At 40.9% G+C, this 23,780-nt stretch overlaps 1 protein-coding gene across 7 annotated transcripts in view; it reads right to left on the reverse strand.

Moving 5' to 3' along the window:
• The window catches only part of CEP97 (centrosomal protein 97), a 67,277-nt gene that overhangs the window by 30,343 nt on the left and 13,154 nt on the right, over positions 1 to 23,780 (reverse strand). For 5 of the 7 annotated variants that reach the window (XM_058437570.1, XM_032150282.2, XM_032150278.2 and 2 more), the window contains exons 1-6: positions 9,574 to 9,882; positions 7,558 to 7,700; positions 6,764 to 6,922; positions 5,379 to 5,480; positions 2,443 to 2,556; positions 1,729 to 1,895 (exon numbers count right to left, since the gene is read on the reverse strand). In XM_058437570.1, the coding sequence (XP_058293553.1) occupies positions 1,729 to 1,895; positions 2,443 to 2,556; positions 5,379 to 5,480; positions 6,764 to 6,922; positions 7,558 to 7,700; positions 9,574 to 9,616 (728 nt within the window). In that variant the 5' untranslated portion in view covers positions 9,617 to 9,882. Of the gene's footprint in view, positions 1 to 1,728; positions 1,896 to 2,442; positions 2,557 to 5,378; positions 5,481 to 6,763; positions 6,923 to 7,557; positions 7,701 to 9,227; positions 9,883 to 23,780 lie in introns of those variants that run through there. The other 2 variants (XM_058437571.1, XM_032150279.2) reach the window with 2 other exon arrangements.

The raw sequence follows: 23,780 nt of genomic DNA on the forward strand, positions 1-23,780 counted from the left end.
CATTCACAACAGGAAAAAGAAAAGCCACCCTTTCCTGTAGGCAAACTAGACCTGACATATGTCCCTCACCCTACACCACCACCACCACTATCTAGCTCTTGGCTGCCATTCCTCACGGCCCCCTGCTTTATTCAGAAACTATACAAAACAGCAGAGAGGCAGAAGGGAGACGCTGTCTGTATTCTACCACCCATCCTCCCATCAGGAAACTGCTGAAGTAACTACTGTCTGTAGTAGAGAAGAACAAAAAAAGGCGAGGGAGAATGTATGTGTTGAGTCCATAATGCATGTGTGTATGTACTGAGAGAAAAAAGTTAAATGAAGCACAGTAGACAGAATAAAGTCATCTCAACTCTCACTATCCCAATTCCACTCCCTCCTTCCCATATCGTAGTTCCTTACCTCCCCTAAAGCTCTCATTCCACTGATCATGTACCAGGGTCCAGAAGACTCCATTCTGCAGGGATCCCAGGTCCAAGCCACAGAAACTATTAATGATCTACAGGTGGGGGAATTCTTGCTTCTGCTGCTTCACAGGTATAAGAAGGGGAGAACCTGGCCAGGTGCATTGGCTCATGCCTGTAATCCCAACACTTTGGGAGGCTGAGGCGGGCGGATCACTTGAGGTCAGGAGTTCGAGACCAGCCTAAACGACATGGAGAAACCCTGTCTCTACTAAAAATACAAAATTAGCTGGGCGTGGTGGCACATGCCTGTAATTCCAGCTACTTGGGAGGCTGAGGCAGAAGAATCGCTTGAACCCAGAAGGTGGAGGTTGTGATGAGCAGAGATCACGCCATTGCACTCCAGCCTGGGCAACAAGAGTGAAACTCGGTCTCAAAAAAAATAAAATAAAAAAAAGAGGAGGACCAATCACCACATCTGCTACTAGTTCCAAATTAAAACTCTGCATTTTCCCAAAATTACCATTATAATGAGTATTTGGAGAATTGTAAGATATTACTAATACTGCCCTTACATGACATTTGGGGCTGGATGATAAATAGAAAATAAAATGAATAAAAAATACGGCCCTTGTATATGTGATAGATTAATATATTACAAGCTTTTGTGAGACTGATCTGAGATCCTACACAGCATCTATAACGTGATGGTTTCTAAGCAAAAATGTTCCAAGCTCCAAACAACTGATTAAAAAAAAGAACTTTTAGAAATCAAATTGTTGTACGTAGGGCACTAAGACTACTAGCTCCAACCTCTGGGGCCAAGATTTCTTTTTTTTTTCAGACAGGGTCTCACTCTGTCACCCAAGGTAGAGGGCAATGACACAACCATAGCTCACTGTAACCTTAAATTCCTGGGCTCAAGCAATCCTCCCACCTCAGCTTCCTAAGTAGCTAGGACTACAGGTGTGTACCACCACGCCCAGCTAATTTTTTTTTTTTTTTTTTTTTTTTTTTTTTAGAGATTCGGTCTCCCTATATTGCCCAGGCTGGTCTCAAACTCCTGGGCTCAAGCGATCCCCTGCCTCGGCTTTCCAAAGCGCAAGGATTACAGGCATGAGCCACTGCACCAGGCCAATATTTATTTCTTATCCTTTTTTAGAAATGACAGAAAATCCTAAATGACCAGCACATAGTCTGCTATATGACTGCACTAATACTCTTGATTTCTAAATGCACATTTTAAGAAATACTCTATTAATCTGTAGTAAACTAGAAATGGTCTTTTCAGTAACATTTGTGATGTTAAAGAGCGCATGTTTACCTTTCCTTCTGAGAAATCACATATCCATCTAGGACTCTGAGGTTTAAGCACCAGCTGACGATGTACGGCCGATAGTCAAATCCTGGGATGGATGGTGTTGCCATCACACAAGGATTGTTCATAATCGACAACTGTTCCAATTCAGTTAAGGATGCCAAAAAAGAGATCTGGAACAAAAGATATCTTTGTTGAACAAAAGGACTATTCAGTGTCAAGCACAAGGTTTCCACTGATTACACATCTTTGGCAGCATTTGAGAATGTGATAATTTCTCTCTTGTTCTGAAAAGTGACAAGTGTCCATTGACTTCCAAAATTTCAACAATATAGCCATCTGTCCCTGCTGCACAAAATTCCCTGGCAAGTATCAGCACTGTTTCCTAGCAGAAATAACCCTATTTTGAAAACATCCCAGCAGCCAGGAAAGGTGGACAGGGAGTCTTATAAACCCTTATAACGTAGATGTCCCTCTACAACCAATCGCCTCCCAGTGGAATCACAATTACAGCTTTACAAAGCAAATTAGACCTTAATGACCCACTGACACTAAGGAAAAATGGAAAGAAAAATAACGATCATCTAGAGCCAAGCATTTCATCTGAATGGCAGTTTCTTCCAAGATGCTCACAGTATAAAAATAAGCTCACAACCCTCTCCTGTGTCTTTCCTAGGATTTCCAGCTTCCTGAATCTCACAAAATGCCCTCAAATTTTACCTCATTTAAGTCTCGGATTTCATTTTCTGCCAAAGAAAGTATAGCAAGACTTCTGGGTAGGTAAGCAGGTGCCATTCTAAGAGAGGTGATGATGTTTCCATGTAAAAGCAGGGTCTTGAAAGTAAAAACAGTATGAATTACAAATGAAAAGATTACAAATAAATTGGCCTATTGTGACAACACCAAAATGGTACATATAAGAATAAAGGAATCTATTATATTTCTCATCACACACAAATCAAAGACTGTTAATGCTACAAGGGTCCTCGATGATCTTCTGGTCCAACTCTCTGTTTTCATACCAACATCCTAAGCTCACAATATTTTAAAGACTTGTCCAAAAACACATGCTTGGCATAGCAACTAGGCATGCTGTGAGATTTAAGTTACGAGACACTGAGCAATTTCTAACACACTTGTTCATTTTCTTTTAAAATATCAAAATAGAGGCCACGTGTGGTGGCTCATGCCTGTAATCCCAGCATTTTGGGAGGCCAAGGAGGGAGGATTGCTTGAGCCCAGGGGTTTGAGACCAGCCTGGGCAACATAGTGAGACCTGATCTCTACTAAAAATCAAAAAATTAGCCAGGCATGATGGGGTGCACCTGTAGTTCCAGCTACTGGGGAGGCTGAGGTAGGGGGATCGCTTGAGCCCAGGAGGTCGAGGCTACAGTAAGCCATGACTGCACCACTGCACTCGAGCCTGGGTGACAGCAAGACTCTGGTGTCTCAAATTTTAAAAAAAAGTAATTAAAACAACCACATATAAAGCAAATTTTCCAAAAGAGGGAGTGATAACCTACATCCATAATTGCAACTGTATTCTCTAGGTAACTAAAAAATAAAGGGAGGTAGAATGTGTTACTTGCAGATAAAGCTGACTCACATTAAGTCAGCAACAACCAGGAATAAACCCAAAACTGAACACCCAGGATTCTGATCAGATAAATAGGCTTCTATGCCAGCAAAAAAAAAAAAAAAAAAAATTCAATCATCTTTGGTTCATTTGAATTCTCTTAGCATCTATTAGGACAGCATTTGGCTACATCAAATTGTTTAGAATAATTATTGCTAAAAATGATTTCTGCTGAAGATCTGGGAAAAAGTGAACTAAGATACTGCTTCTAGGGTTTAATGAATATATCTGATGGTAATAATATCCAATGAGGCAACAATATTTAAAACGTTCTACATGTTTTTCAAGACTGTGATTTCAACTGTTACTTATTTGACTGCATGATACACTCCCCTCCATAAAAAGTGCTATATGCTACATGTTTTTTTCTAAGTGAAATTAATTTTGACAATTAACTAATACCTATTACTCTAAAAACAGCAATTCTGAATGTCAAAAAAAAAAACAGACTTGGGACCCGGTGCAGTGGCTCATGCCTGTAATCCCAACACTTTGGGAGGCCAAGGCGGGTGGATCACAAGGTCAGGAGTTCGAGACCAGCCTGGCCAACATGGTGAAATGCCATCTCTACTAAAAATACAAAAATTAGCTGGGCGTGGTGGCATGCACCTGTAGTCCCAGCTACTCGGGAGGCTGAGGCAGGAGGATCACTTGAACCTGGAAGGCAGAGGATGCAGTGAGCCGAGATTGCGCCACTGCACTCCAGCCTGGCCAACAGAGCAAAACTCTGTCTCAAAAAAACAAAACAAAACAAAACAAAAAAAACAGACTCGGCCAGGTCAGTGGCTCATGCCTGTAAATCTAGCACTTTGAGAGACTGAGGCAGGAGGACTGCTAAAGTCCAGGAGTTTGAGACCAGTCTACACAACATAGTAAGAGCTCATCTCTGGTGCACTGGCTCACGCTTGTAATCCCAACACTTTGGGAGGCCAAGGCAGGAGGATCATGTGAGGTCAGGAGTTCAAAATCAGCCCGGCCAACGTGGTGAAACCCTGTCTCTACTAAAAATACAAAAAATTAGCCAGGTGTGGTGGTGGGCGCCTATAATCCCAGCTACTCTGGAGGCTGAGACAGAAGTATCACTTGAACACAGGAGGCAGAGGTTGCAGTGAGCCAAGACTGCACTACTGCACTCCAGCTTGGGTGACAGAGCAGAACTCCATCTAAAAAAAAAAAGAAAAGAGAAAGATCTCATCTCTACAAACACTCAAAAAATTAGCTGGGTGTGGTGATGTACACATGCCTATGGTCCTAGCTACTCGGGACACTGAGGTGAGAGGATCACTTGAGCCTGGGAGGTCGAGTGAGATTGTACTACTACACTCCAGCCTGGGTGACAGAGCAAGACTCTGTCTCAAAAAAAAAATAAAGACAGACTCAAATTCAGGAATGATTAATCTCAACCACACCAAAGATTATGTACTATGTAATAACTGAAGCTACTAGCATTGGTTGGTTGGGCATAGAGGGAATTCCATCATGTTCAGAGAATGGTAAATAAACCTTAACTACAATGACCAGTTTCACATCAAATAAATGAGTTATAGAACTAACAACAAAAAGTTTCATACTTAATTTCTGGTATTCTAACATAATTCCTTTTTTTTTTTTTTTTTTTTTGAGACTGAGTCTCACTGTGTTGCCCAGGCTAGAGTGCAGTAACCCGATCTCGGGTCACTGCAACCTCCACCTCCTGGGTTCAACTAATCCTGCTTTAGCTGAGTAGCTGTGACTACAGGTTCACACCACTATGCCCCACTAATTTTTGGTATTTTTAGTAGAGATGGGGCTTTGCCACGTTGCCCACGCTGGTCTTGAACTTCTGAGCTCAAGCCATCCACTCGCCTCAGCCTCTCAAAGTGCTGGGATTACAGGCATGACCCACCATGCCCAGCCCATAATTCTTATCATAAAGAAAGCAATCTGCTCATACACGGCAGGCTAACTTTAGGTCAATAAGATTACTTTCTCTTGGTATTTTGCTATAAAACTTCACAAATGACAAAGAAAACATACTTACTTTCAGAGATACCAATTTAGATAGATCACCTATCTGGGATATGTTATTGTCTGATAAATCGAGATGCTGTAGAGCTGTGCAGCTATTGATCTGTTCCATGGCCTATCACAAGAAAAGCATCACATTATTTAATGAAAACAAAATCAAAAAATAAAATTATTCCCTAGTTCTTTGTAGCTGAAAGAGTGTCTTGCCTCCTCTTATTATCAGAAGCAGAGTAGAAGAACTTAGCAAGAGAAAAGGGGCAGTACTAACAGAATTTAGTAGATTGTCAGGTTGTAAATGTACACTTTCATTAACTCTCTATGAGTAGAGGGCTACCAAGTAGTTCATACCATCCAAGATCTTTACAGCTTGAAGAAACCATAGTAATGGCCAGGCGCTATGGCTCACACCTGTAATCCCAGCACTTTGGGAGGCCAAGGTGAGTGGACAGCCTGAAGTCAGGAGTTCAAGACCAGCCTGGCCAACATGGCGAAACCCTGTCTCTACTAAAAAACTACAAAAAATTGGCCAGGCATGGTGGGTGGGCGCCTGTAATTCCAGTTACTCTTGAGGCTGAGGCAAGAGAATCACTTAAACCCAGGAGGCAGAGGTTGCAGTGAGCCAAGATCGTGCCACTGCACTCCAGCCTGGGCAATAAGAGCAAAACTCCGTCGAAAAAAAAAAACAACAGAAACCACAGTAATAATATATGACGGTGGTATAGAACAGAGTTTACAAGTTCAGATTAAAACCGAACAGCCTGGATTTACATTCTGGCCCTGAGACTTCCTAGATGTGTGACCCTGAACAAGTTACTTCTCTGTGCTTCAGCTTCTTCACCTTTATAACACACATAATGTCTATATCTACTTCACAGGCTGCCATGAGATTGAATAAGTTAATACTGATAAATGCTTAGAACAGTAGCTCATATACATTAATGGCTCAATAAAAGGCAGCTATTGGTAAATCTAGTCCTCTCAGCTAGCATGCCAAAAAATAAGACACAGAAATATGTATTAATTTACCCAAAATTACATAGTTACTAAGTAGTGGAAGTAGGACTAGAATTCAGATCTCCTAACTTTTAAAACTGTATATTCTCCCTTACAGCATTAAACATTTACTTAAAGCTTAATTCAGCATGATATAGTCTCCCTCCTAAACACTCTATGGTTTGATCTACTTTTTTCTAAGTACAATATAGATTCTTTGTTCACATTTAAAAGAATATTATGTCATATTATATGTTTCAAAATGAGATTTATTTTTAGTTTATTTTAACAGAGATTATCCCTGGAGAGTGGGTGGGTACTTTCACTTTTTAATTTGACTTATTTCTACACTGCTTGAATTTTTTTTATGCAGAATAGTTTTGTAAACAAAAATAAACCATTCACCTTAAGATTATTTCCTGCCAAATTCAGCCATTCCAGATGTACTAGTTCCTTTAGCCCTTCCACACAGCCAATGCTATTATGAGGCAAATTTAATACACGAAGCAACGTCAGCTTGGCCACACCCATCATCCGAACCAGCCGATTATTAGCCACTGATAACTGTAAAAAGGAAACATATTGTTATTTTTAGGAATAACATATATAAAATATTTCACATTAAAGTGATTTAAAAGGTTTATTTAGACAGCCAAACACTCACAAACTCCTTTTGTACATTTCACATATATTGTCTAAATATTCTACAGTATGACTATCAGTTTTTTGTTATTGTTCCTGGGCAATAGAAAATACAGATAAAGCTGAGTGATCAGACCTCCTCCAACTACTAAGACATTTTTAACACAGCAACAACTTGAGAATGTAAGTTCCACAAGAATAGTGTTAAACTCTCAGTTAAAACTTAATACAGTGCCAGACATACAAGAGGGACTCAGTAACCATTTCTTGAATGAAGGAATGAATGAACTCTTTACCCCATCATGAGGTAAAAGGTTACCTTAGTAACACAGTATTTTGCCAACATAAAATGCTTCCTTTTCTTAACAATGCTTTTTTTTTTTCTAATCTACTCTCAATGTAGTACATGTATGTTCATCTTCAGAAGAAACTGTCATGTAAAAATTTAAGGCAACAATGACTGCTTTCTAGGCCTGCACATTTTGTCAGGTCATTTTATTGTTTTGTTTAATAATAAATTGATCCTATGTAACTATTTCCCAGATTGCAATACCCACCTGTATTAATCGTTTGCATTTCTCCAGATTTTCCAATTTAATAATCTGATTTTTGTCCAGAATCAAAGTGTGAATATCAGCTTCACAGGGTAAATTTGGACCTAATTTCTGTAGTCCCTGCCCTGACCAATTGACCACTGATCCTTGAAAAGAAACGGAAATGTTAGAAAACACAAATAAAATAAAACATGTACAACAGCTGAGCATAGGGGTGGAATTATAAAATCTCTATACCATTTCAAGTTAAAAAACAGTAGAGCATAATAAATATCAACATTGTAAAATTAAAGCAATCTTGAGTTCTAAATGACCAGATTGAATTACTCATTTTTCTTCAGAAATATCAAATTAAAACTAGATGTGTGATATTCTCCTCAAGTTGCTAAGAGATACTTTGGAAATCTTCACATTTAAATATGAACGATTACTTCCATTTGTTGTGCCTAAGTAATGATACTATTGTTTAAATGTTACTAAACTTTTGACTGCGATCCACCAGCTTACAGCCTAACTACCAATGTATCCTAAAGTGCCCAAACTGTGATTTTGAAAATCAAAGTATAGTTCAACTAATTCTCCCATAAAATAGGATAATACACCCATTTCGCTAGCTTGATATGAGAATTAAAAGAGAAACCATGTGAATAGTACTTAGCCCCGTTCCTGCCACAGGGCACTCAATAAAGCACTTTAGTATAACACAGACGTTCAAACCCTGGCTCCACCAGTTAACCATTGTGTATATTAGGCAAATTATTGATTTCTTTTGGGCTCACTTTTCTACTCTGTAAAGTGGGGATAATGCCTGCCTTATAAATGTAGTTCTACAGAGAAAATGAGATAATGTAAAAAAAAAAAAAAAAAAAAAAAAAAAGACTGAGAACATCGTCTGGGTCATACAAAGTGCTCCGTAAATGCTAACTGCTATTAACAGTTAAGTAGCCCTGGTGGGCTTCAGAGGTGTGGTTTAAGAAAAGCCGATCTCCAAAGAGGGCGGGGCCAGAGAAACGGCCAATTTCAAATTTACACCCAGATTAGGACTACTGCAGGAAATAATTATGCCAGATTGCTCTCCTGGAGGATTTCAACGTTTTCCCGTTGTCTAATGGCTCTTAGCATGTGAGGAGTCGTGAGTCCCTCTGAAAATTTGATGAAAGGGGTGTGCTGTCTCAGAAAATGCACAGCCTTTGTACACAATTCCAAGGGGTCGACAGAGAGGTCTGAGAACCATCCACCAACTCTTCCCCCAAGAATTTACGGCTCCCATAAAATGCACTCCTGGTCTAAGCCATGAAGACGGGCTTCGACCCCTGGGCCCTGTCTCCGATTTAGAGGACTGACTGCTGCCAAGCCTCGGAGCTGTAACCAAAACAAAAGGAGCTCGCGTCCGGCGCCCCAAAGAGGTAGGTATCTTCAGGCCACAGAAGCACCCACAGTCCTGTGCTCTACTGGGCAGCGACCAAAATCGATCCTAGGACCCGTGTGCAAGAACAAGGAGTACAGAACTGAGGGCTCTGGAACATCCCTTAGATTTTATCACGGCCACTGGCCACCTCCGAGGAAGGGTTCAAAGCCAGACTAGGCAGCGGTCTCTGAGGGAAGGTTTTCTGATCGTTCCAGGAACCAAGAAGAGAGGGGGATGTGTGAAGCGAAAGAGGGAGATCCCGAACATTTCGCTTAGGCACCCAGGACTCAAAGTAAATGGTCAAGAAAGGTCATCGCATTCCGAAATCCACCGCCTCCTCAGCATTGGAAGCGCGGGAGCCAGGGCGCCAGGCCGCGCGAAGGCTTCTGGGGGCTGTAGTCCCCCGCTCGGCCCTCACCGCGACGCCGGAGAGCTGGGCACAGCAGGTGAACTACAACTCCCAGAGGGTAGCACGCCTCCGCGACGACCACAGATCCACATCCAAAGAGCTGGTCCAGCACCGCACATCTAAACCTACGCTTTCTGCTCTCCACTATTTAATTCAGCTCCATGAAGTAAACCTTAGGACTCAGGGGTAGGGATCGCCTTACCTTCTCCGGGAGGCAAAGCCGCGTCCACGCGCGCCACCGCCATATTTACTGCTTGCTAATAATACCAGCTAACCGTCCTCCCGCGGCTCTGTGGAGCTTGTAGTCTGAAGGAGGGAGCCGGAAACTATAACTCCCAGGATGCACGGCTCCCAGACGGCCCAATTGGCTGCTTACGCCTAATGATGTGAAGCTGGAGTTAGAATCTGAGGGTAGTGAGCTCAGGGACCCTGGCCCACTCGCTTGACAGATGAGTCAACTGCGTTATTAGATGATCATTTCACTTCCTTGTCCAGGTGTTTGCGAAATTTGACACTTTTACCATCGGGATGATTGTAAGGAAGCTACTTAATGCAGACTGAATTTTACAATTCATTGCTGGGAGTCTCTGTGGGGGCTGCCCCATTCTTCTGATAATTGTGAATAAGTTGAAAGTTTTCAACTCCGCTATAGGAATGACCGATCTTGTTGAGATCATAAAAGTGGCTACATTTTATTTGAAAATTTAGTTAAGTAAAAGTAAAGTATGCCGAAATAGAAACTTTTATACAGTATTTTTAAGTGATTGATTGTTCTTGAATATTTGACAAATCTTTTGACTTAGGGGTATAAGTATGAACAAGAACTTTTCCAGGGAGTATTCAAAATAACTTTAAAATATAATCTCCAGGCCAGGCACAGTGGCTCACGCCTGTAATTCCAGCACTTTGGGAGGTCAAGGCAGGCTGATCACCTGAGGTCGGGAATTTGAGACCCGCCTGGCCAACATGAAGAAACCCCGTCTGTAGTAAAAATACAAAAAAATTAGCCTGGCGTGGCGGCGCATGCCTGTAATCCCAGGTACTTGGGAGGCTGAGGCAGGAGAATCTCTTGAACCCGGGAGGCAGAGGTTGCAGTGAGCCGATATCGTGCCATTGCACTCCAGCCTGGGCAACAAGAGCAAAACTATGTCTCAAAAAATATATATATTTTATGTAGATATTATATATAATTATATATCATATATTTTATATATTTATATTTTATATATTTATATATTATATATTTTATATAAATATAGATTTCTTATATCAATATATTTTTATATAGTCTCCAAATTCAAGAATTACATTGCCTAGTTGGAAGGAAGCAGGCTCACACTTTTTTCTTTTTTTTTTTAGAGACAATTTTTTTTGCCCAGGCTGGCCTTGAACTCCTGAGCTCAAGTGATCCTTCTGCCTCAGCCCCGCAAAGTGCTGGGATTACAGGCGTGAGCGACGGCGACGAGCCTTCTTTTGATACAACTATTATATGCTAAATGGTGTGATTGTGACTGAACTCACTAATATTTCAGGGAATGGAGAAAGAAATAGAATCTGAAATCTTCAGTGAAGACTTGCAGGAAGTAAATGTACCCATCTTTTGATGGGTAGACTGAACAGTTCAAAAGTAAAAGGTGAAAAGACAGCACAGGCTGCAGGTGGTAACGAAGTTGTGCTCACAGGAAGTGAGAAACAAAACAGAGTATACAAAAAACTTCTGCTTTCTACTACCAGCTCTCCCATTTCCTCTTAAAACCTTTATTCTGAACTCCCCTCTTTCTGAAACAGCAATCTGCAAAGTCTCATCATTTTTGGTTGGGAAAATCTAGTAATTCATGCTTCTAGATTTCCAGGCACTGAATTCTCTGAGCATTCCCTCTTTCCTCGGTTCTCCTATCTCTCTACACTTGTTTTAACTCCTTTCGATTCTTGTTTCCTGCTGTTTTGGTCTAAAGACAAATTTCCTAGTTCTAAAGGGCAATTAAGACTAGGATTTTTTTCCTTTTAACCAAGAAACTCCTTACCTAGAGAATACAATCTTACTATATGTGTAAGAACAAAGGCCAGGCGCAGTGGCTCACGCCTGTAATCCCAGCACTTTGGGAGGCCGAGGCAGGAGGATCACCTGAGGTCAGGGGTTCAAAACCAGCCTGGCCAACATGGCGAAACCCCATCTCTACTAAAAATACAAAATTAGCCAGGCATAGTTGCACATGCCTGTAATCCCAACTACTTGGGAGGCTGAGGCAGGAGAATCTCTTGAATCTAGGAGGCGGAGGTTGCAGTGAGCCGAGATCGTGCCAGCCTGGGCAACAAGAGCAAAACTCTGTCAAAAAAAAAAAGGAAGGAAGGAAAGAAAGAGAAAAGAACAAGAACAAAAAGAACAAAAGAAACAAAAAGAAAAAGAACAAAGCAAGCCTGAATACTGCCTCTGCTAACCCTTATTCCCTGGAATAGGCCATAGGGATCTGGGAGAAAGGGTTTACAGTTCTTTACAATTTAGCAAGGTAATTACTTGGTAGGGAGGTCCTGGAAGCTTAAAAGGTACTTAAGAAGCAGAGGTTCCTGCAAGTTTACAGCAATAGCTGAAACATTGTTTGCCTGGTTCATCTGCCCTGGAATCCAGAGGAAAGGACCAAAGGACTTTTATATGCAGCTAAGTATAGTCACGGCTTTTAAAGTAAGTAGCCAGATGTTCCTGGGCAAGGTCTCACATGCCCAAGTGACTCAGCAATCCTTTAAAATTACTGCACAGAAACTCTTTTGTGCTTCAAATAATAGCTTTTACGCCTAAAATCAAATTGCTATACTTTAAACTGCCTCATTTTGTATATATGTTAAACCCTCTAAGCTCAAACAAAATTAGGATTCTACTAATTAAAACTATGAACCTCTCAATAAGGTAATGTTTCTCTGGCACGCCCAGGCCCTATGAGAAAGACTTTCCTATCAGCACAGTATACTTAATCCCTACGACCGCTGATTACCCCGATCTTTGCCATCTCTAATTCATCCGCCCACAGTTACTGGCATGATCTAAGTAAAACAATGCCTTTTAGCATGTTATTCCCCTCTCAAAAACTTCTCACTTGAAGTTCAACTTGCAAGGGCCACCATAATCTGGCTTCACCCTGCCTCCCACCTTTCATCCCACTCGTTTTCGTTTGGTGTTTTTGAGTGAGGGATTGATATAATGATACTTGTGTTGTAGAAAGGTTAAACTCATATAACAAGGATGAATTGAAAGGAATAATAGAACTGAAACAAAGAAGGCAGGAAGGAGATCGTCGTAATAGGGCCTGGTAACCTTCAACAGCGGTTTCAGGAGAGTATTATAAACAAGTTTAGATAACACAAAGTTAAGAGACTAGGTAGACAAGAAACTGGAACATTTGTGGATGGTGCAATTTACCTTGAGAAAATGAAGGTGGTTTTCTAATTAGGATTGAAATCATATTTGAAAGAAGTAAATATAACTTTGAAGTTTTCATTCAAGTTTTAAAATGAAGAAGTTACTAATGTAAAGAATTTTGACACTGTAAAGATTTGGAAAATATGCGAGTATTTTAACAATAAAAAAATCTTTTTTTTTTTGACACAGGGTCTTGCTTTGTTGCCCAGACTCGAGTGCAGTGGTGCAGTCCTGGCTCACTGCAGCCTCGACCTCCTGGGCTTAAACAATCCTCCCACTTCAGCCTTCTTGAGTAGCTGAGACTACAGGTGCACACCACCACACCTGGCTAATTTTGTTTTTTGTTTTTTGTTTTTTTTTTTTTGTAGAGGTCTCACCATGTTGCAATCCTCCTGCCTTGGCCTCCCAAAGTGCTGGGATTATAGGCGGCCACCATGCCTGTTTAACAATAAAAAATCTTCATGCAAAGGTTTAGGTGAATAAAATTGTAAATATCTCCTTCCTTGATTAATATTCATGTGTAGACTCTTCCGGTCCTGCTTCCTTATCTATGACCTATGGCATGGAAAGAGAGATTGCCAATATTCACAGGTTATCCAGATGCCCCAAATGAGATTAACTTTCCTCATTATTAGTTATTATTATTATTGTTTATCTCCTGCTATGTGGTAGGCTTTGTGATAACTAGTTTACATATATTGGCTCTAAATTTCACAAAATTCCTACAAGTAGATGCCAAGAGGTTATGTTACAGTTGTTGGAAACAATATAGGACACCCAGTTAAACTTGAATTTCAGATAACAATGAAGAATGTTTTAGTATAAGTACGTCCCAAGTATTCATGTTGCAATATACATCTTATGCAATACTTACATGCAATATTTAGGACATAGCTATACATAAAAAAGTGTTGTTTATCCAAAATTCAAATTCAACTGGTGTCATATTTTTATTTGCATTTATGTTTATTTTGTTAATTTCCAGCAACCTAAAAAGGACAGACAGAATTTTGGTTTTGTTTGTTTGTTTTTTGAGATGGAGTCTTGCTCCATAGCCCAGGCTGGAGTGCAGTGGCGCAATCTCAGCTCACTGCAACCTCTGCCTACAGGTGCCCACCACCATGCCCGGGTAACGTTTTGTTGTGTTCTGTTCTGTTCTGTTGTTTTGTTTTGTTTTGTTTTGTTGAGACAGGGTCTCACTCTGTCACCCAGACTGGAGTGCAGTGGCGTGATCTCAGCTCACCGCAACCTCCGGCTCCCGGGTTCAAGCAATTCTCCAGCCTCAGCCTCTTAAGTAGCTGGGATTACAGGCATGAGCCACCCCATGCCCAGCCATAATTTTGAATCCATGTTCAACTACATATTAAACTTTTCGGCGAGGCGCAGTGACTCATACCTGTAATCTCAACACATTGGAAGGCCGAGGTGGATGGATCACCTGAGGTCAGAAGTTTGAGACTAGCCTGGCCAACATGGTGAAATCCTGTCTCTACGAAAAATACAAAAATCAGCTGAGCATAGTGGTAGGCACCTGTAATCCCAGCTACTCGGGAGGCTGAAGCAAGAGAATCGCTTGAACCCGAGAGGCAGTTTGCAGTGAGCTGAGATCCTGCCACTGCACTCCAGCCCGGGTAACAGAGCGAGACTCTGTCTCAAAAACAAACAAACAATAAACAAAAGAAATAAACTTTCCAATGACTGATTCAAAAATATTATTAGCTGCATTTTTTTTAATTTCTTAACTTTTTAATAGACATGAGGTCTCACTATGTTGCCCAGGCCGGTCTCAAACTCCTGGGCTCAAGCAATCCTCCTGCCTCAGCCTCTCAAAGTGCTAGGATTACAGGTGTGAGCCACCACACCTGGCCAAATGCATATTGTATTTTCATAATTACAGCCTTAATGAATATGTTTATAGACATGTATATATTCATATTTGTGTTTAGAAAGAATTCTGGAAGGAGCCACAAGAAACTATTAACTATGTAGTTGCCTAAGGGAAGGGTGAAATGGAAACAGGACAGAGGGATTGATGAGGAACAGAGCTGGGGAGAAATTTTTCACTGAATGTATTTACATATTTTAAAATCATATTAATGTTTTGCCTATTCAAAATACTACATTTTAAAAGAAAAGAAAATAAAAATCAGTTTTGCAAGCCGGGTGCAGTGGCATGCAACCATAGTCCCAGCTCCTCTGGAGGCTGAAGCAAGAAGAACACCTGAGACCAGGAGTTTGAGGCTGTACAGCCCTATGATCATGCCTGTGAATAGCCCCTGCACTATGTCCTGCGCAACATGATGTGAAATTAAATAATTTAAACTTAAAACTGTTGGAAGTTTAAAATATTTTCAGCCTTGAGAGGAATATGCCTATGTGGCCTGAATCACATAGCACGAAGCTACAACTTCTGCTTCTCCGATCATAGATTAAATCTCATCTTCATTCTTGTCCCGCAAATGATTAGGAAAAACTGAATGGTACCAGAAGTAGCAAGACCTTCTCTCTAAAAATAATAATTTTTTTAAAATCAGCTTTTCATAATGGCAGCAGACAAAAAATTATCACTGCAGTGTCTGTGGCTAACAAAAGGCCCCAGAGAAACTAGAGCCCAAAATCCATGACAATAGAAAGAAACCACAATATAAGAAATGCTTGTGAACAGTTATGTTTGAGTCAGAATGGGAATGGTGATGTTTTGCTGGGTACCAACTAGCACACCTGGTTAATTGGAAGATAACCAAGGTGTAAGGTTTTTTGTCTTTTTTAATTTTCCAGCAAATTGCAATACATAAGTATACTATGATTCTAGTTTTTTTAAAAAATTATATATCAGTAATGTGTGAAAAAATTTAACAAAGTCTGAACCATGGCAGCCCCAGACACAGAGCCTGTTTAGCATACTGAAGGAGCACTAGGCTCCAAAGCTAGACCATGGAAGAATCCCATTATTGTCACTTGCCAGCAGCATAATCTTGACTTGTAATTTAAACTCTGTGGTCTGCCCTGTGAAAAATGGTAATATTAATAATTCCCAATCCATATCACTATTGTGATAATCTAATAAATTAAATCACGTTAGAAATCCAAATAGTGCCTAACATGTGGTAAATACTCAATAAAAGGTATTGGTTTTTTGTTGTTGTTGTTGTTGAGACAGAGTTTCAGTCTTGTTGCACAGGCTGGAGTGCAATGGCGTGATCTCGGCTCACCACAACCTCTGCCTCCCAGGTTCAAACGATTCTCCTGCCTCTGCCTTGCGAGTAGCTGGGATTACAGGCATACAATACGCCCGACTAATTTTGTATTTTCAGTAGAGATGGGGTTTCACCACGTTGGTCAGGCTGGTCTTGAACTCCCAACCTCAGGTGATCCTCCCACCTCGGCCTCCCAAAGTGCTGGGATTACAGGCGTGAGCCACTGTGCCCGGCAAAAGGTACTGATTTTTAAATTGTTACTAAGGTGGCACGGTCCAATAGAAATAGGTGTACCTCATATGAAATTTTAAGTTAGCTAACAGCCATATTTTAAAAAGACAAATATATTTATTTATATTAGCATTTCAACATATATACAATATAAAAATGAGATATTTTGCATTCTTTTAATTTTTTTTCTTTTTTTTTTTTTTTGTGATGGAGTTTCACTCGTTGCCCAGGCTAGAGTGCAATGGCGTGATCTCGGCTCGCTGCAACCTCTGTCCCCACCCCGCAGGTTCAAGCGATTCTTCTAGTAGAGACGGGGTTTCTCCGTGGTCTCGATCTCCTGACCTCGTGATCCACCCGCCTCGGCCTCCCAAAGTGCTGGGATTACAAGCGTGAGCCACCGCGCCCGGCTAATTTTTGTATTTTTAGTAGAGACGGGGTTTCACCATGTTGGCCAGGCTGGTCTCTAACTCCTGACCTCAAGTTATCTGCCTGCCTCAACCTCCCAAAGTCCTGGGATTACAGGCATGAGCCACTGCGCCCAGCCCCTAAATTTTCAATTGAGAATATAATGAATCATTTTTATAAAAGTTCTACTGCCTTTCAGAAAAACTTCAAGAGAGATGAAATAGAAACGTCAAGGATTTCTTTACTACTCTTTTAAACAAAACACAACTTCTTCTGGTTTACTTTATTATTTAGTTTACCTAAATAACCTGAAAAATATTCTTGAAATTAATTTATACTCCCACCTCTTTTTTTTCCTCATATTTAGCTGATATCCAGGGGGGAAAATAAAATGAACATTTTAGAATCTCATCTTGAGTTAGTTAATTCTTCATTTTTCTGGCCCTGACATTGCATTCTTTTTTTTTTTTTTTTTTTTTGAGACAGTCTCCCTCTGTCGCCCAGGCTGGAGTGCAGTGGCACGATCTCGGCTCACTGCAACCTCCGCTTCCCAGGCTCAAGCGATCCTCCTTTCAGCCTCCAAAGTAGCTGGGACTACAGGTGCGAGCCACCACTCCCAGCTATTTTTTTGTATTTTCAGTAGAGATGGGGCTTCACCATGTTGGCCGGGCTGGTCTCGAATTCCTAGCCTCAGGTGATCTGCCCGCCTCGGCCTCCCAAGGTGCTAGCACTACAGGCATGAGCCACCGTGCCCAGCTGACATTGCATTCTTTTTAAGATTCCTGCTTTCAGCATGTTCTGACTAGGCAGGATGTGGTGGCCCATGCCTATAATTCCAGCACTTTCGGAGGCCGAGGCAGGGGATCGTTTAAGCCCAGGAATTCAAGACCAGCCTGCGCAATATAGAGAGATCCTGTCTCTGCAAAAATTAAAATGAATTCACCGAGTATGGTGGCACGAGCCTGTGGGCACAGCTACTGGGGAGGCTGTGGTGGGAGGATTGCTCAGGCCGGAGTTTGAGGCTGCAATGGGCTGTGATCATGCCATTGCAGTTCAGCCTTGGTGACGGAGTGAGATCCTGTCTCAAAATTAAAAAAAAAGTTCTGTCCATCCTCCTGAACTCTCATTGGTTTCAGGGATGATAGGTTGGTAGTTTACCTCTAGAGGGGTAGTGGAAGCAATTATTCACTGGTCCCCCAACCTGTGTTGTTTTTCTCTCCCTCAAAGAGCTTCCTATTTGTCTAGCACTAATTCCTGGCAAGAAGCCTGGATAGAAGCTCATTATAACATGGCAAAGTAATTAACCCTCTGTCTAAATACTGTGGAATTTTGTTGTTGAAATTCTTTGACTTTGGTTTTAAATTTCTTTTTGGTTTACTGACTCTTCTGAAAGACCATAATCTACAAAAGTTGTGGCCCATCTTCTAGACAAGTGCACAGAGAACACACATAAAACTGTCAGTATATAACCTTTTCTACTGTTTGGTTTTTACTATTGTGTAACACCTACTCAAAAGCATAATTCTTTCTGACTTCAGAGCAATTGACTTTTTATTTTATTATGGTTTCTGATTGAGCAATATATGGTTTTTTTAACATTCAGGAAAACAAAATAATATGTAAAATACAAAGTGAAAGTTGTGATAATCTCACTCCTTAGAGATGCATTGTCTAATATGGCAGCTAATATCCATATTTGGCTACTGAGCATTGGAAATGTGGCTAGTCCTAAATGAGATGTGCTATAAGTGTAAAATACACACTGGATTTCGAAGACTTACTTAAAAATAAGAATGCAAGCCTGGGCAACATGGCAAAACTCCGTCTCTAGTAAAAATACAAAAACTAGCTGGACATGGTGGTGTGTGCCTGTAGCCCCAGCCACTCAGGAGGCAGGTGGGAGGATTGCTTGAGCCGAGGAAGTTGAGGCTGCAGTAAGCCGAGATCGGGCCACTGCACTCCAGCCTGGGCAACAGAGAAAGACCCTCCCTCAATAAAATAAAATAAAATCACAGCTATTTGGGAGGCTGAGACAGGAGAATCGCTTGAACCCGGTGCAGGGTGTGGGAGGGGAGTGAGCCGAGATTTCGCTATTGCACTCCAGCCTGGGCGACAGAACGAAACTCTGTCTCAAAAAAACAGAAAAGAAAAACAAAAAAGAAAATTAAGTGAATAAGTTCTTTATTTTTTACAGAACAATGTATTTTTTAAATTCTAACTTTAATTTCTACCTGGAAGATTTCTAGTGCTTAGAAGCTTCGGAACATTGTAAGAGTGGTAGTTTTGCTCTTTCCTCCCAACTTTGACTTGACTCCTTTTTTTAATTAAAATTGTTTTCATTTTTTAATTTATTATTTTTACAGAAACAGGGTCTCACTATGTTGCCCAGGCGGGTCTTTAACTCCTGGCCTCAAGCAATCCTCCTGCCTCAGTCTCCTAAAGTGCTGGGATTACAGGTGTGAGCTATCACGCTTGGGCGATTTTTTTTCTTTTCTTTTTTTTTGAGACAGAGTTTCGCTCTTGTTGCCCTGTTGCCAGGCTGCAGTGCAATGGTGTGATCTCACTCACCACAACCTCTGCCTCCCGGGTTCAAGTGATTATCCTGCCCCAGCCTCCCGAGTAGCTGGGATTACAGACATGCACCACCATGCCCAGCTAATTTTGTACTTTTAGTAGAGATGTGGTTTCTCCATGTTGGTCAGGCTGGTTTCGAACTCCCAATCTTAGGTGATCCACCCACCTTGGCCTCCCACAGTACTGGGATTACAGGCGTAAGCCACCGCTAGCCCAGCCCTTTTTTTTTGAATGAGGAGGTATGATGGTAAATTTATGGGTGAACTTGGCTGGGCCACAGTGTCCATATATGAGGTCAAACGTTATTCCGAATGTCTCTGTGAGGGTGGTCTTGCGATAATGTGGGTGTGCCTCATCCAATCAGTTGAACTGAGTAGAAGACTGACCTCTCCTGAGCCAAAAGGAATTCTGCAACAGACAGCCTTTCAGATTTGAATCAAAGCATTGGCTCTTGTGTGGGTCTCTAGCCTGCTGGTCCATCCTGAAGTTTTTGAATTTGCCAACCTCTACAATAATGTTAGCCAGTTCTGGCTGGGCACAGTGGTTCATGCCTGTAATCCCAGCACTTTGGGAGGCCGAGGTGGGTGGATCACCTGAGGTCAGGAGTTCAAGACTAGCCTGGCCAACATGCTGAAACCCCGTCTCTACTAAAAATACAAAAATCATCCGGGTGTGGTGGCACACGCCTGTAATCCCAGCTACTCAGGAGGCTGAGGCAGGAGAATCACTTGAACCTTGGAGGTGGAGGTTGCAGTGAGCCAAGATCGCGCCGCCGCACTCCAGCCTGGGCAACAGAGCGAGACTCCTTCTCAAAACAAACCAAAAAATTTTACCTTTCCAGTGAAGAGAAGATAATATCAAACACAGAAATATATATGTAATGTATATTGATATACTGAGTATGCTGAGAAATGCAAATGTGCTTTTATCTTTAGAAATTGGATTTTTAAAACTTTGAAATCACTGAGTTTTGTATTTAACTACAATACGAAACCTACGGCACAGAAGGATTATGAATAATCTCTTTTAAAATACTAATTCCTTTTCTTCTTTTTTTTTTGAGACAGTTTCGCTCCTGTTGCACAGGCCTGGAGTGCAATGCACGATCTCGGCTCACTGCAACCTCCGCATCCTGGGTTCAAGCTATTCTCCTGCCTCAGCCTCCCCAGTAGCTGGGATTACAGACATGTGCCACCACACCCGGCTAATTTTTTGTAGAAATGGGGTTTCACCATGTTGGTCAGGCTGGTCTCGAACTCCTGACCTCAGGTGATCTGCCCGCCTTTGCCTCCCAAAGTGCTGGGATTACAGGCGTGAGCCACCGTGCCCTGCCAATACTAATTCCTTTTCATGACCTCAAATGAAGAAAACTACTCAAAAGGCTGCTACGTATAAATGTTCTCTAGCAGGAGTTGGCCAACTATGGCCCGAAAGCATGTCCAACCTGCTTCCTGCTTTTGTACAGTCCACAGCTAATTATGCTTTGTACATTTTTAATGGCTAGAAAAAAAAATTAATATTTTGTGACACAAAATTATATGAAATTCATATTTCAGTGTCCATGAGTAAAACTTTATTGGAATACAGCCATACTTACTCATTTATCTACTGTCTATGGCTGCTTTTACATTATAACAGAGTAGTCATGACAAGAGACCATTCTTACCACTTGCCACTGCTGCTATCCATTACAAATCATAGTTACACTTTGTAACTTGGCAGCATTTTGAGTAGCATGCATATTGCCATACCCCAAAATTTTATTTTTATTACCAGCATATACCCCTCATGTCAAAAAAAAAAAATGATAGGTGTGGTGGCACACACTGTAGTCCCAGTTACTCAGAAGGTAAGGTGGCAGGATCAATTGAGGCCAGGAGTTCGAGGCTGCAGGGAGCTACAGTCACACCACTGCACTCCAGCATGGGTAACTCCAGGCCTTGTTTCTAAAAAGAAAAAAATGAGACAGAGAGAATTGGACTTAAAATATCCCATCTCTAAGGTACCCTGAAGCATGGATTATTTTATCAAATTCGATGGCAAAGCCTGGTGCTTATTATGCAAATGAAACTATTTATGTGCTAAAAGAATGCTATATGTTAATATTCTTAGAATAAGCAGTCATCATAATATTCCCAAATTACAGAAAATCAGTCAGGAAAGGTAAAAAGAAATTAAAGAGTATGTCAACACAGAATTTCCTCACAAAAAAATGAAAGTGAGGCTGCAACTAAAGTTTCCAAGTGCCTCATTTGTTAGCCTAGCAAGAAAAGTCATTCATTACAGCATGTTAATTAAATGTTTGATTGAAGTAGCTGAAGAAATGTATACAGAAAAAATAAACTTGGCCAGATGCAGTGACTCATGCCTGTAATCTCAGCACTTTGTGAGACCAAGGCAGGAGGATCACTTGAGACCAGGAGTTCAAGACCAGCCTAGACAACATAGCAAGACCCTGTCTATTAAAAAGAATTAATAAATTTTTTTAAATTTAAAAAAATGTTGATTAAACATTTTTTTAAAATTTTTAAATTAAAAAAAGAAAAAGAAACTTGCTTAAAACCATTGAGAACAGCTGCTTCAAGTGTTAAGGACACAGGAAACAACATCAATAGTAAAACAAGGCAAGTTAGCCACATGAGGTGGCCTATCCCTGTAGTCCTAGCTACTCAGGGAACTGAGTCAGCCCAGGAGTTCAAATCCAGCCTAGGCAACACCAGAGATCCCATCTCTAAAAAAAATTTTTTTTTAATTAGAAAAAAAAAAAGCAAGGCAAGTGATTTTGAATGGTTTTCCTTAGCTTGTACTGAATTGATAGGTGTTATTGATGTTGCTCATTTGTTCCTATATATTCAAGGAGTATTGAATGGACTGAAGAATTAGTTCCAGAAACAGCTGCATGAAACAGATGAGAATATTTTTAAAGAAGGTGAAAAAACACTAATTAAGTACACCTGAAGTAGAATTTCTTTGCTATATTGCAACTGATGATATAAAAAGAGAAGGGCTTAGTTTGACAGATTTACAATGCTTATGAAAATGTAAGGTGTTTAAATCCTATGGTTATAACATCATTTGATTATTGAAAAACAGTTTGTGGAAAACATTTGAACTTACCATGTACAGGTATTATTGAATCTGCAGTATCAATGATAAAATTCATTCATCCTCATGGACTTAACTGTTGTTAGTCCGTGAATTTTTGGTCAAAATAGCAGAATATCCTACCTTGCCCTGCCACATAGCATTTGATGACTTAGCAGTGATAACATTTTATTGTGATGTTTTTTTAAAGCCAAGATTGAAATTTTTCTAAATGAAAAGAATTTCTCTTAACCACTGTTACCTTTACAAATCATGAGACCTATAAATTTGGAAAGAAGATTTTATGTCTTATAAAGGCTTACAGCCAGCCAGGTGTGGTGGCTCACACCTGTAATCCCAGCACTTTGGGAGGCCAAAGCGGGTGGATCACCTGAGGTCAGGAGTTCCAGACCAGAATGGCCAACATGGTGAAATCTCGTCTCTACTAAAAATACAAAAAAAAAAAAAAAAAAAAAAATTAGCTGGGCATGGTGGCGGGCGCCTGTAATCCCAGCTACACGGGAGGCTGAGGCAGGAGAATCGCTTGAAACTGGGAAGAGGAGGTTGCAGTGAGCTGAGATTGTGCCATTGCACTGCAGCCCGGGCAACAAGAACAAAACTCCGTCTCAAAAAAAAAAAAGGTTTACAGCCTGCAAGGTGTCCATCCCATAGGCTGAGAAGAATAGCCTCCGTAGAGACTAGAGACGGGCACTTCAAAGGAGGAGTGGTTGGGGTAGGAGCTTTATGCTGAACAGTTTGGTTAAACATACACATTCAACAGGTTACTGGAGAAACTCTGAATATTCATAAAGGTGATCCTGACACACAGGTATTGAACAAACATGCATGTAATATATGACCGATGTTCACTTTAGAGTGGATATTTAATACTTAAATGTATTATAATTAGGTCCTATACATCAAAAGCTCTTTTCAAGACACGAAGTCATGCAAGTGTGCAGCCTCTGCAAGCCTGCCAGAATCAGTCCGTGGTTGGCAGTCTTCCTATCAGGAGAAAGTTACTGAAATCAGTCTCTTATCCAATCAAAGCTGGTGGAACGGGGATCAGTTATTCAGTGTCTGACGGTGAGCTACAGTTGTTTTAATATTGCTTATCTCTAGGCCAGTGATGGTTTAGCTGTTAGAGAAAAAGAAAAACCCTGGGGCAGTTAGAACCCAGTTTATTCTTTAAGTGTAGGGGTATATGAGTTAACCCTTACCTGGCATGGCCTTGGGTCTTGTTTATCATTTGATATCTTATTGCCACAAAAAGTCCATTCTGTCAGTCTTGGGATCTCTTCTTTAACATCAATGCTGGTCGGTTGTTGTGTCTAAACTCCAAAAGGGAGGGAGTGTAATCAGGCATGTCTGACCTCCTGTCCTGTTATGATCAGGAACTCTGTTTTAAAGGTTTTTCTGGGGTCCCCTTGGCCATGAGGGTATGTTCATGAAGTTGGTAGAGGGCTCAGGATTTTATTTATTTTACACCACTGACTGAATGACTTT

The sequence above is a fragment of the Hylobates moloch genome, unplaced genomic scaffold (assembly GCF_009828535.3).
Source record: "Hylobates moloch isolate HMO894 unplaced genomic scaffold, HMol_V3 SCAFFOLD_4, whole genome shotgun sequence".
NCBI classification, from domain to species: domain Eukaryota; kingdom Metazoa; phylum Chordata; class Mammalia; order Primates; family Hylobatidae; genus Hylobates; species Hylobates moloch.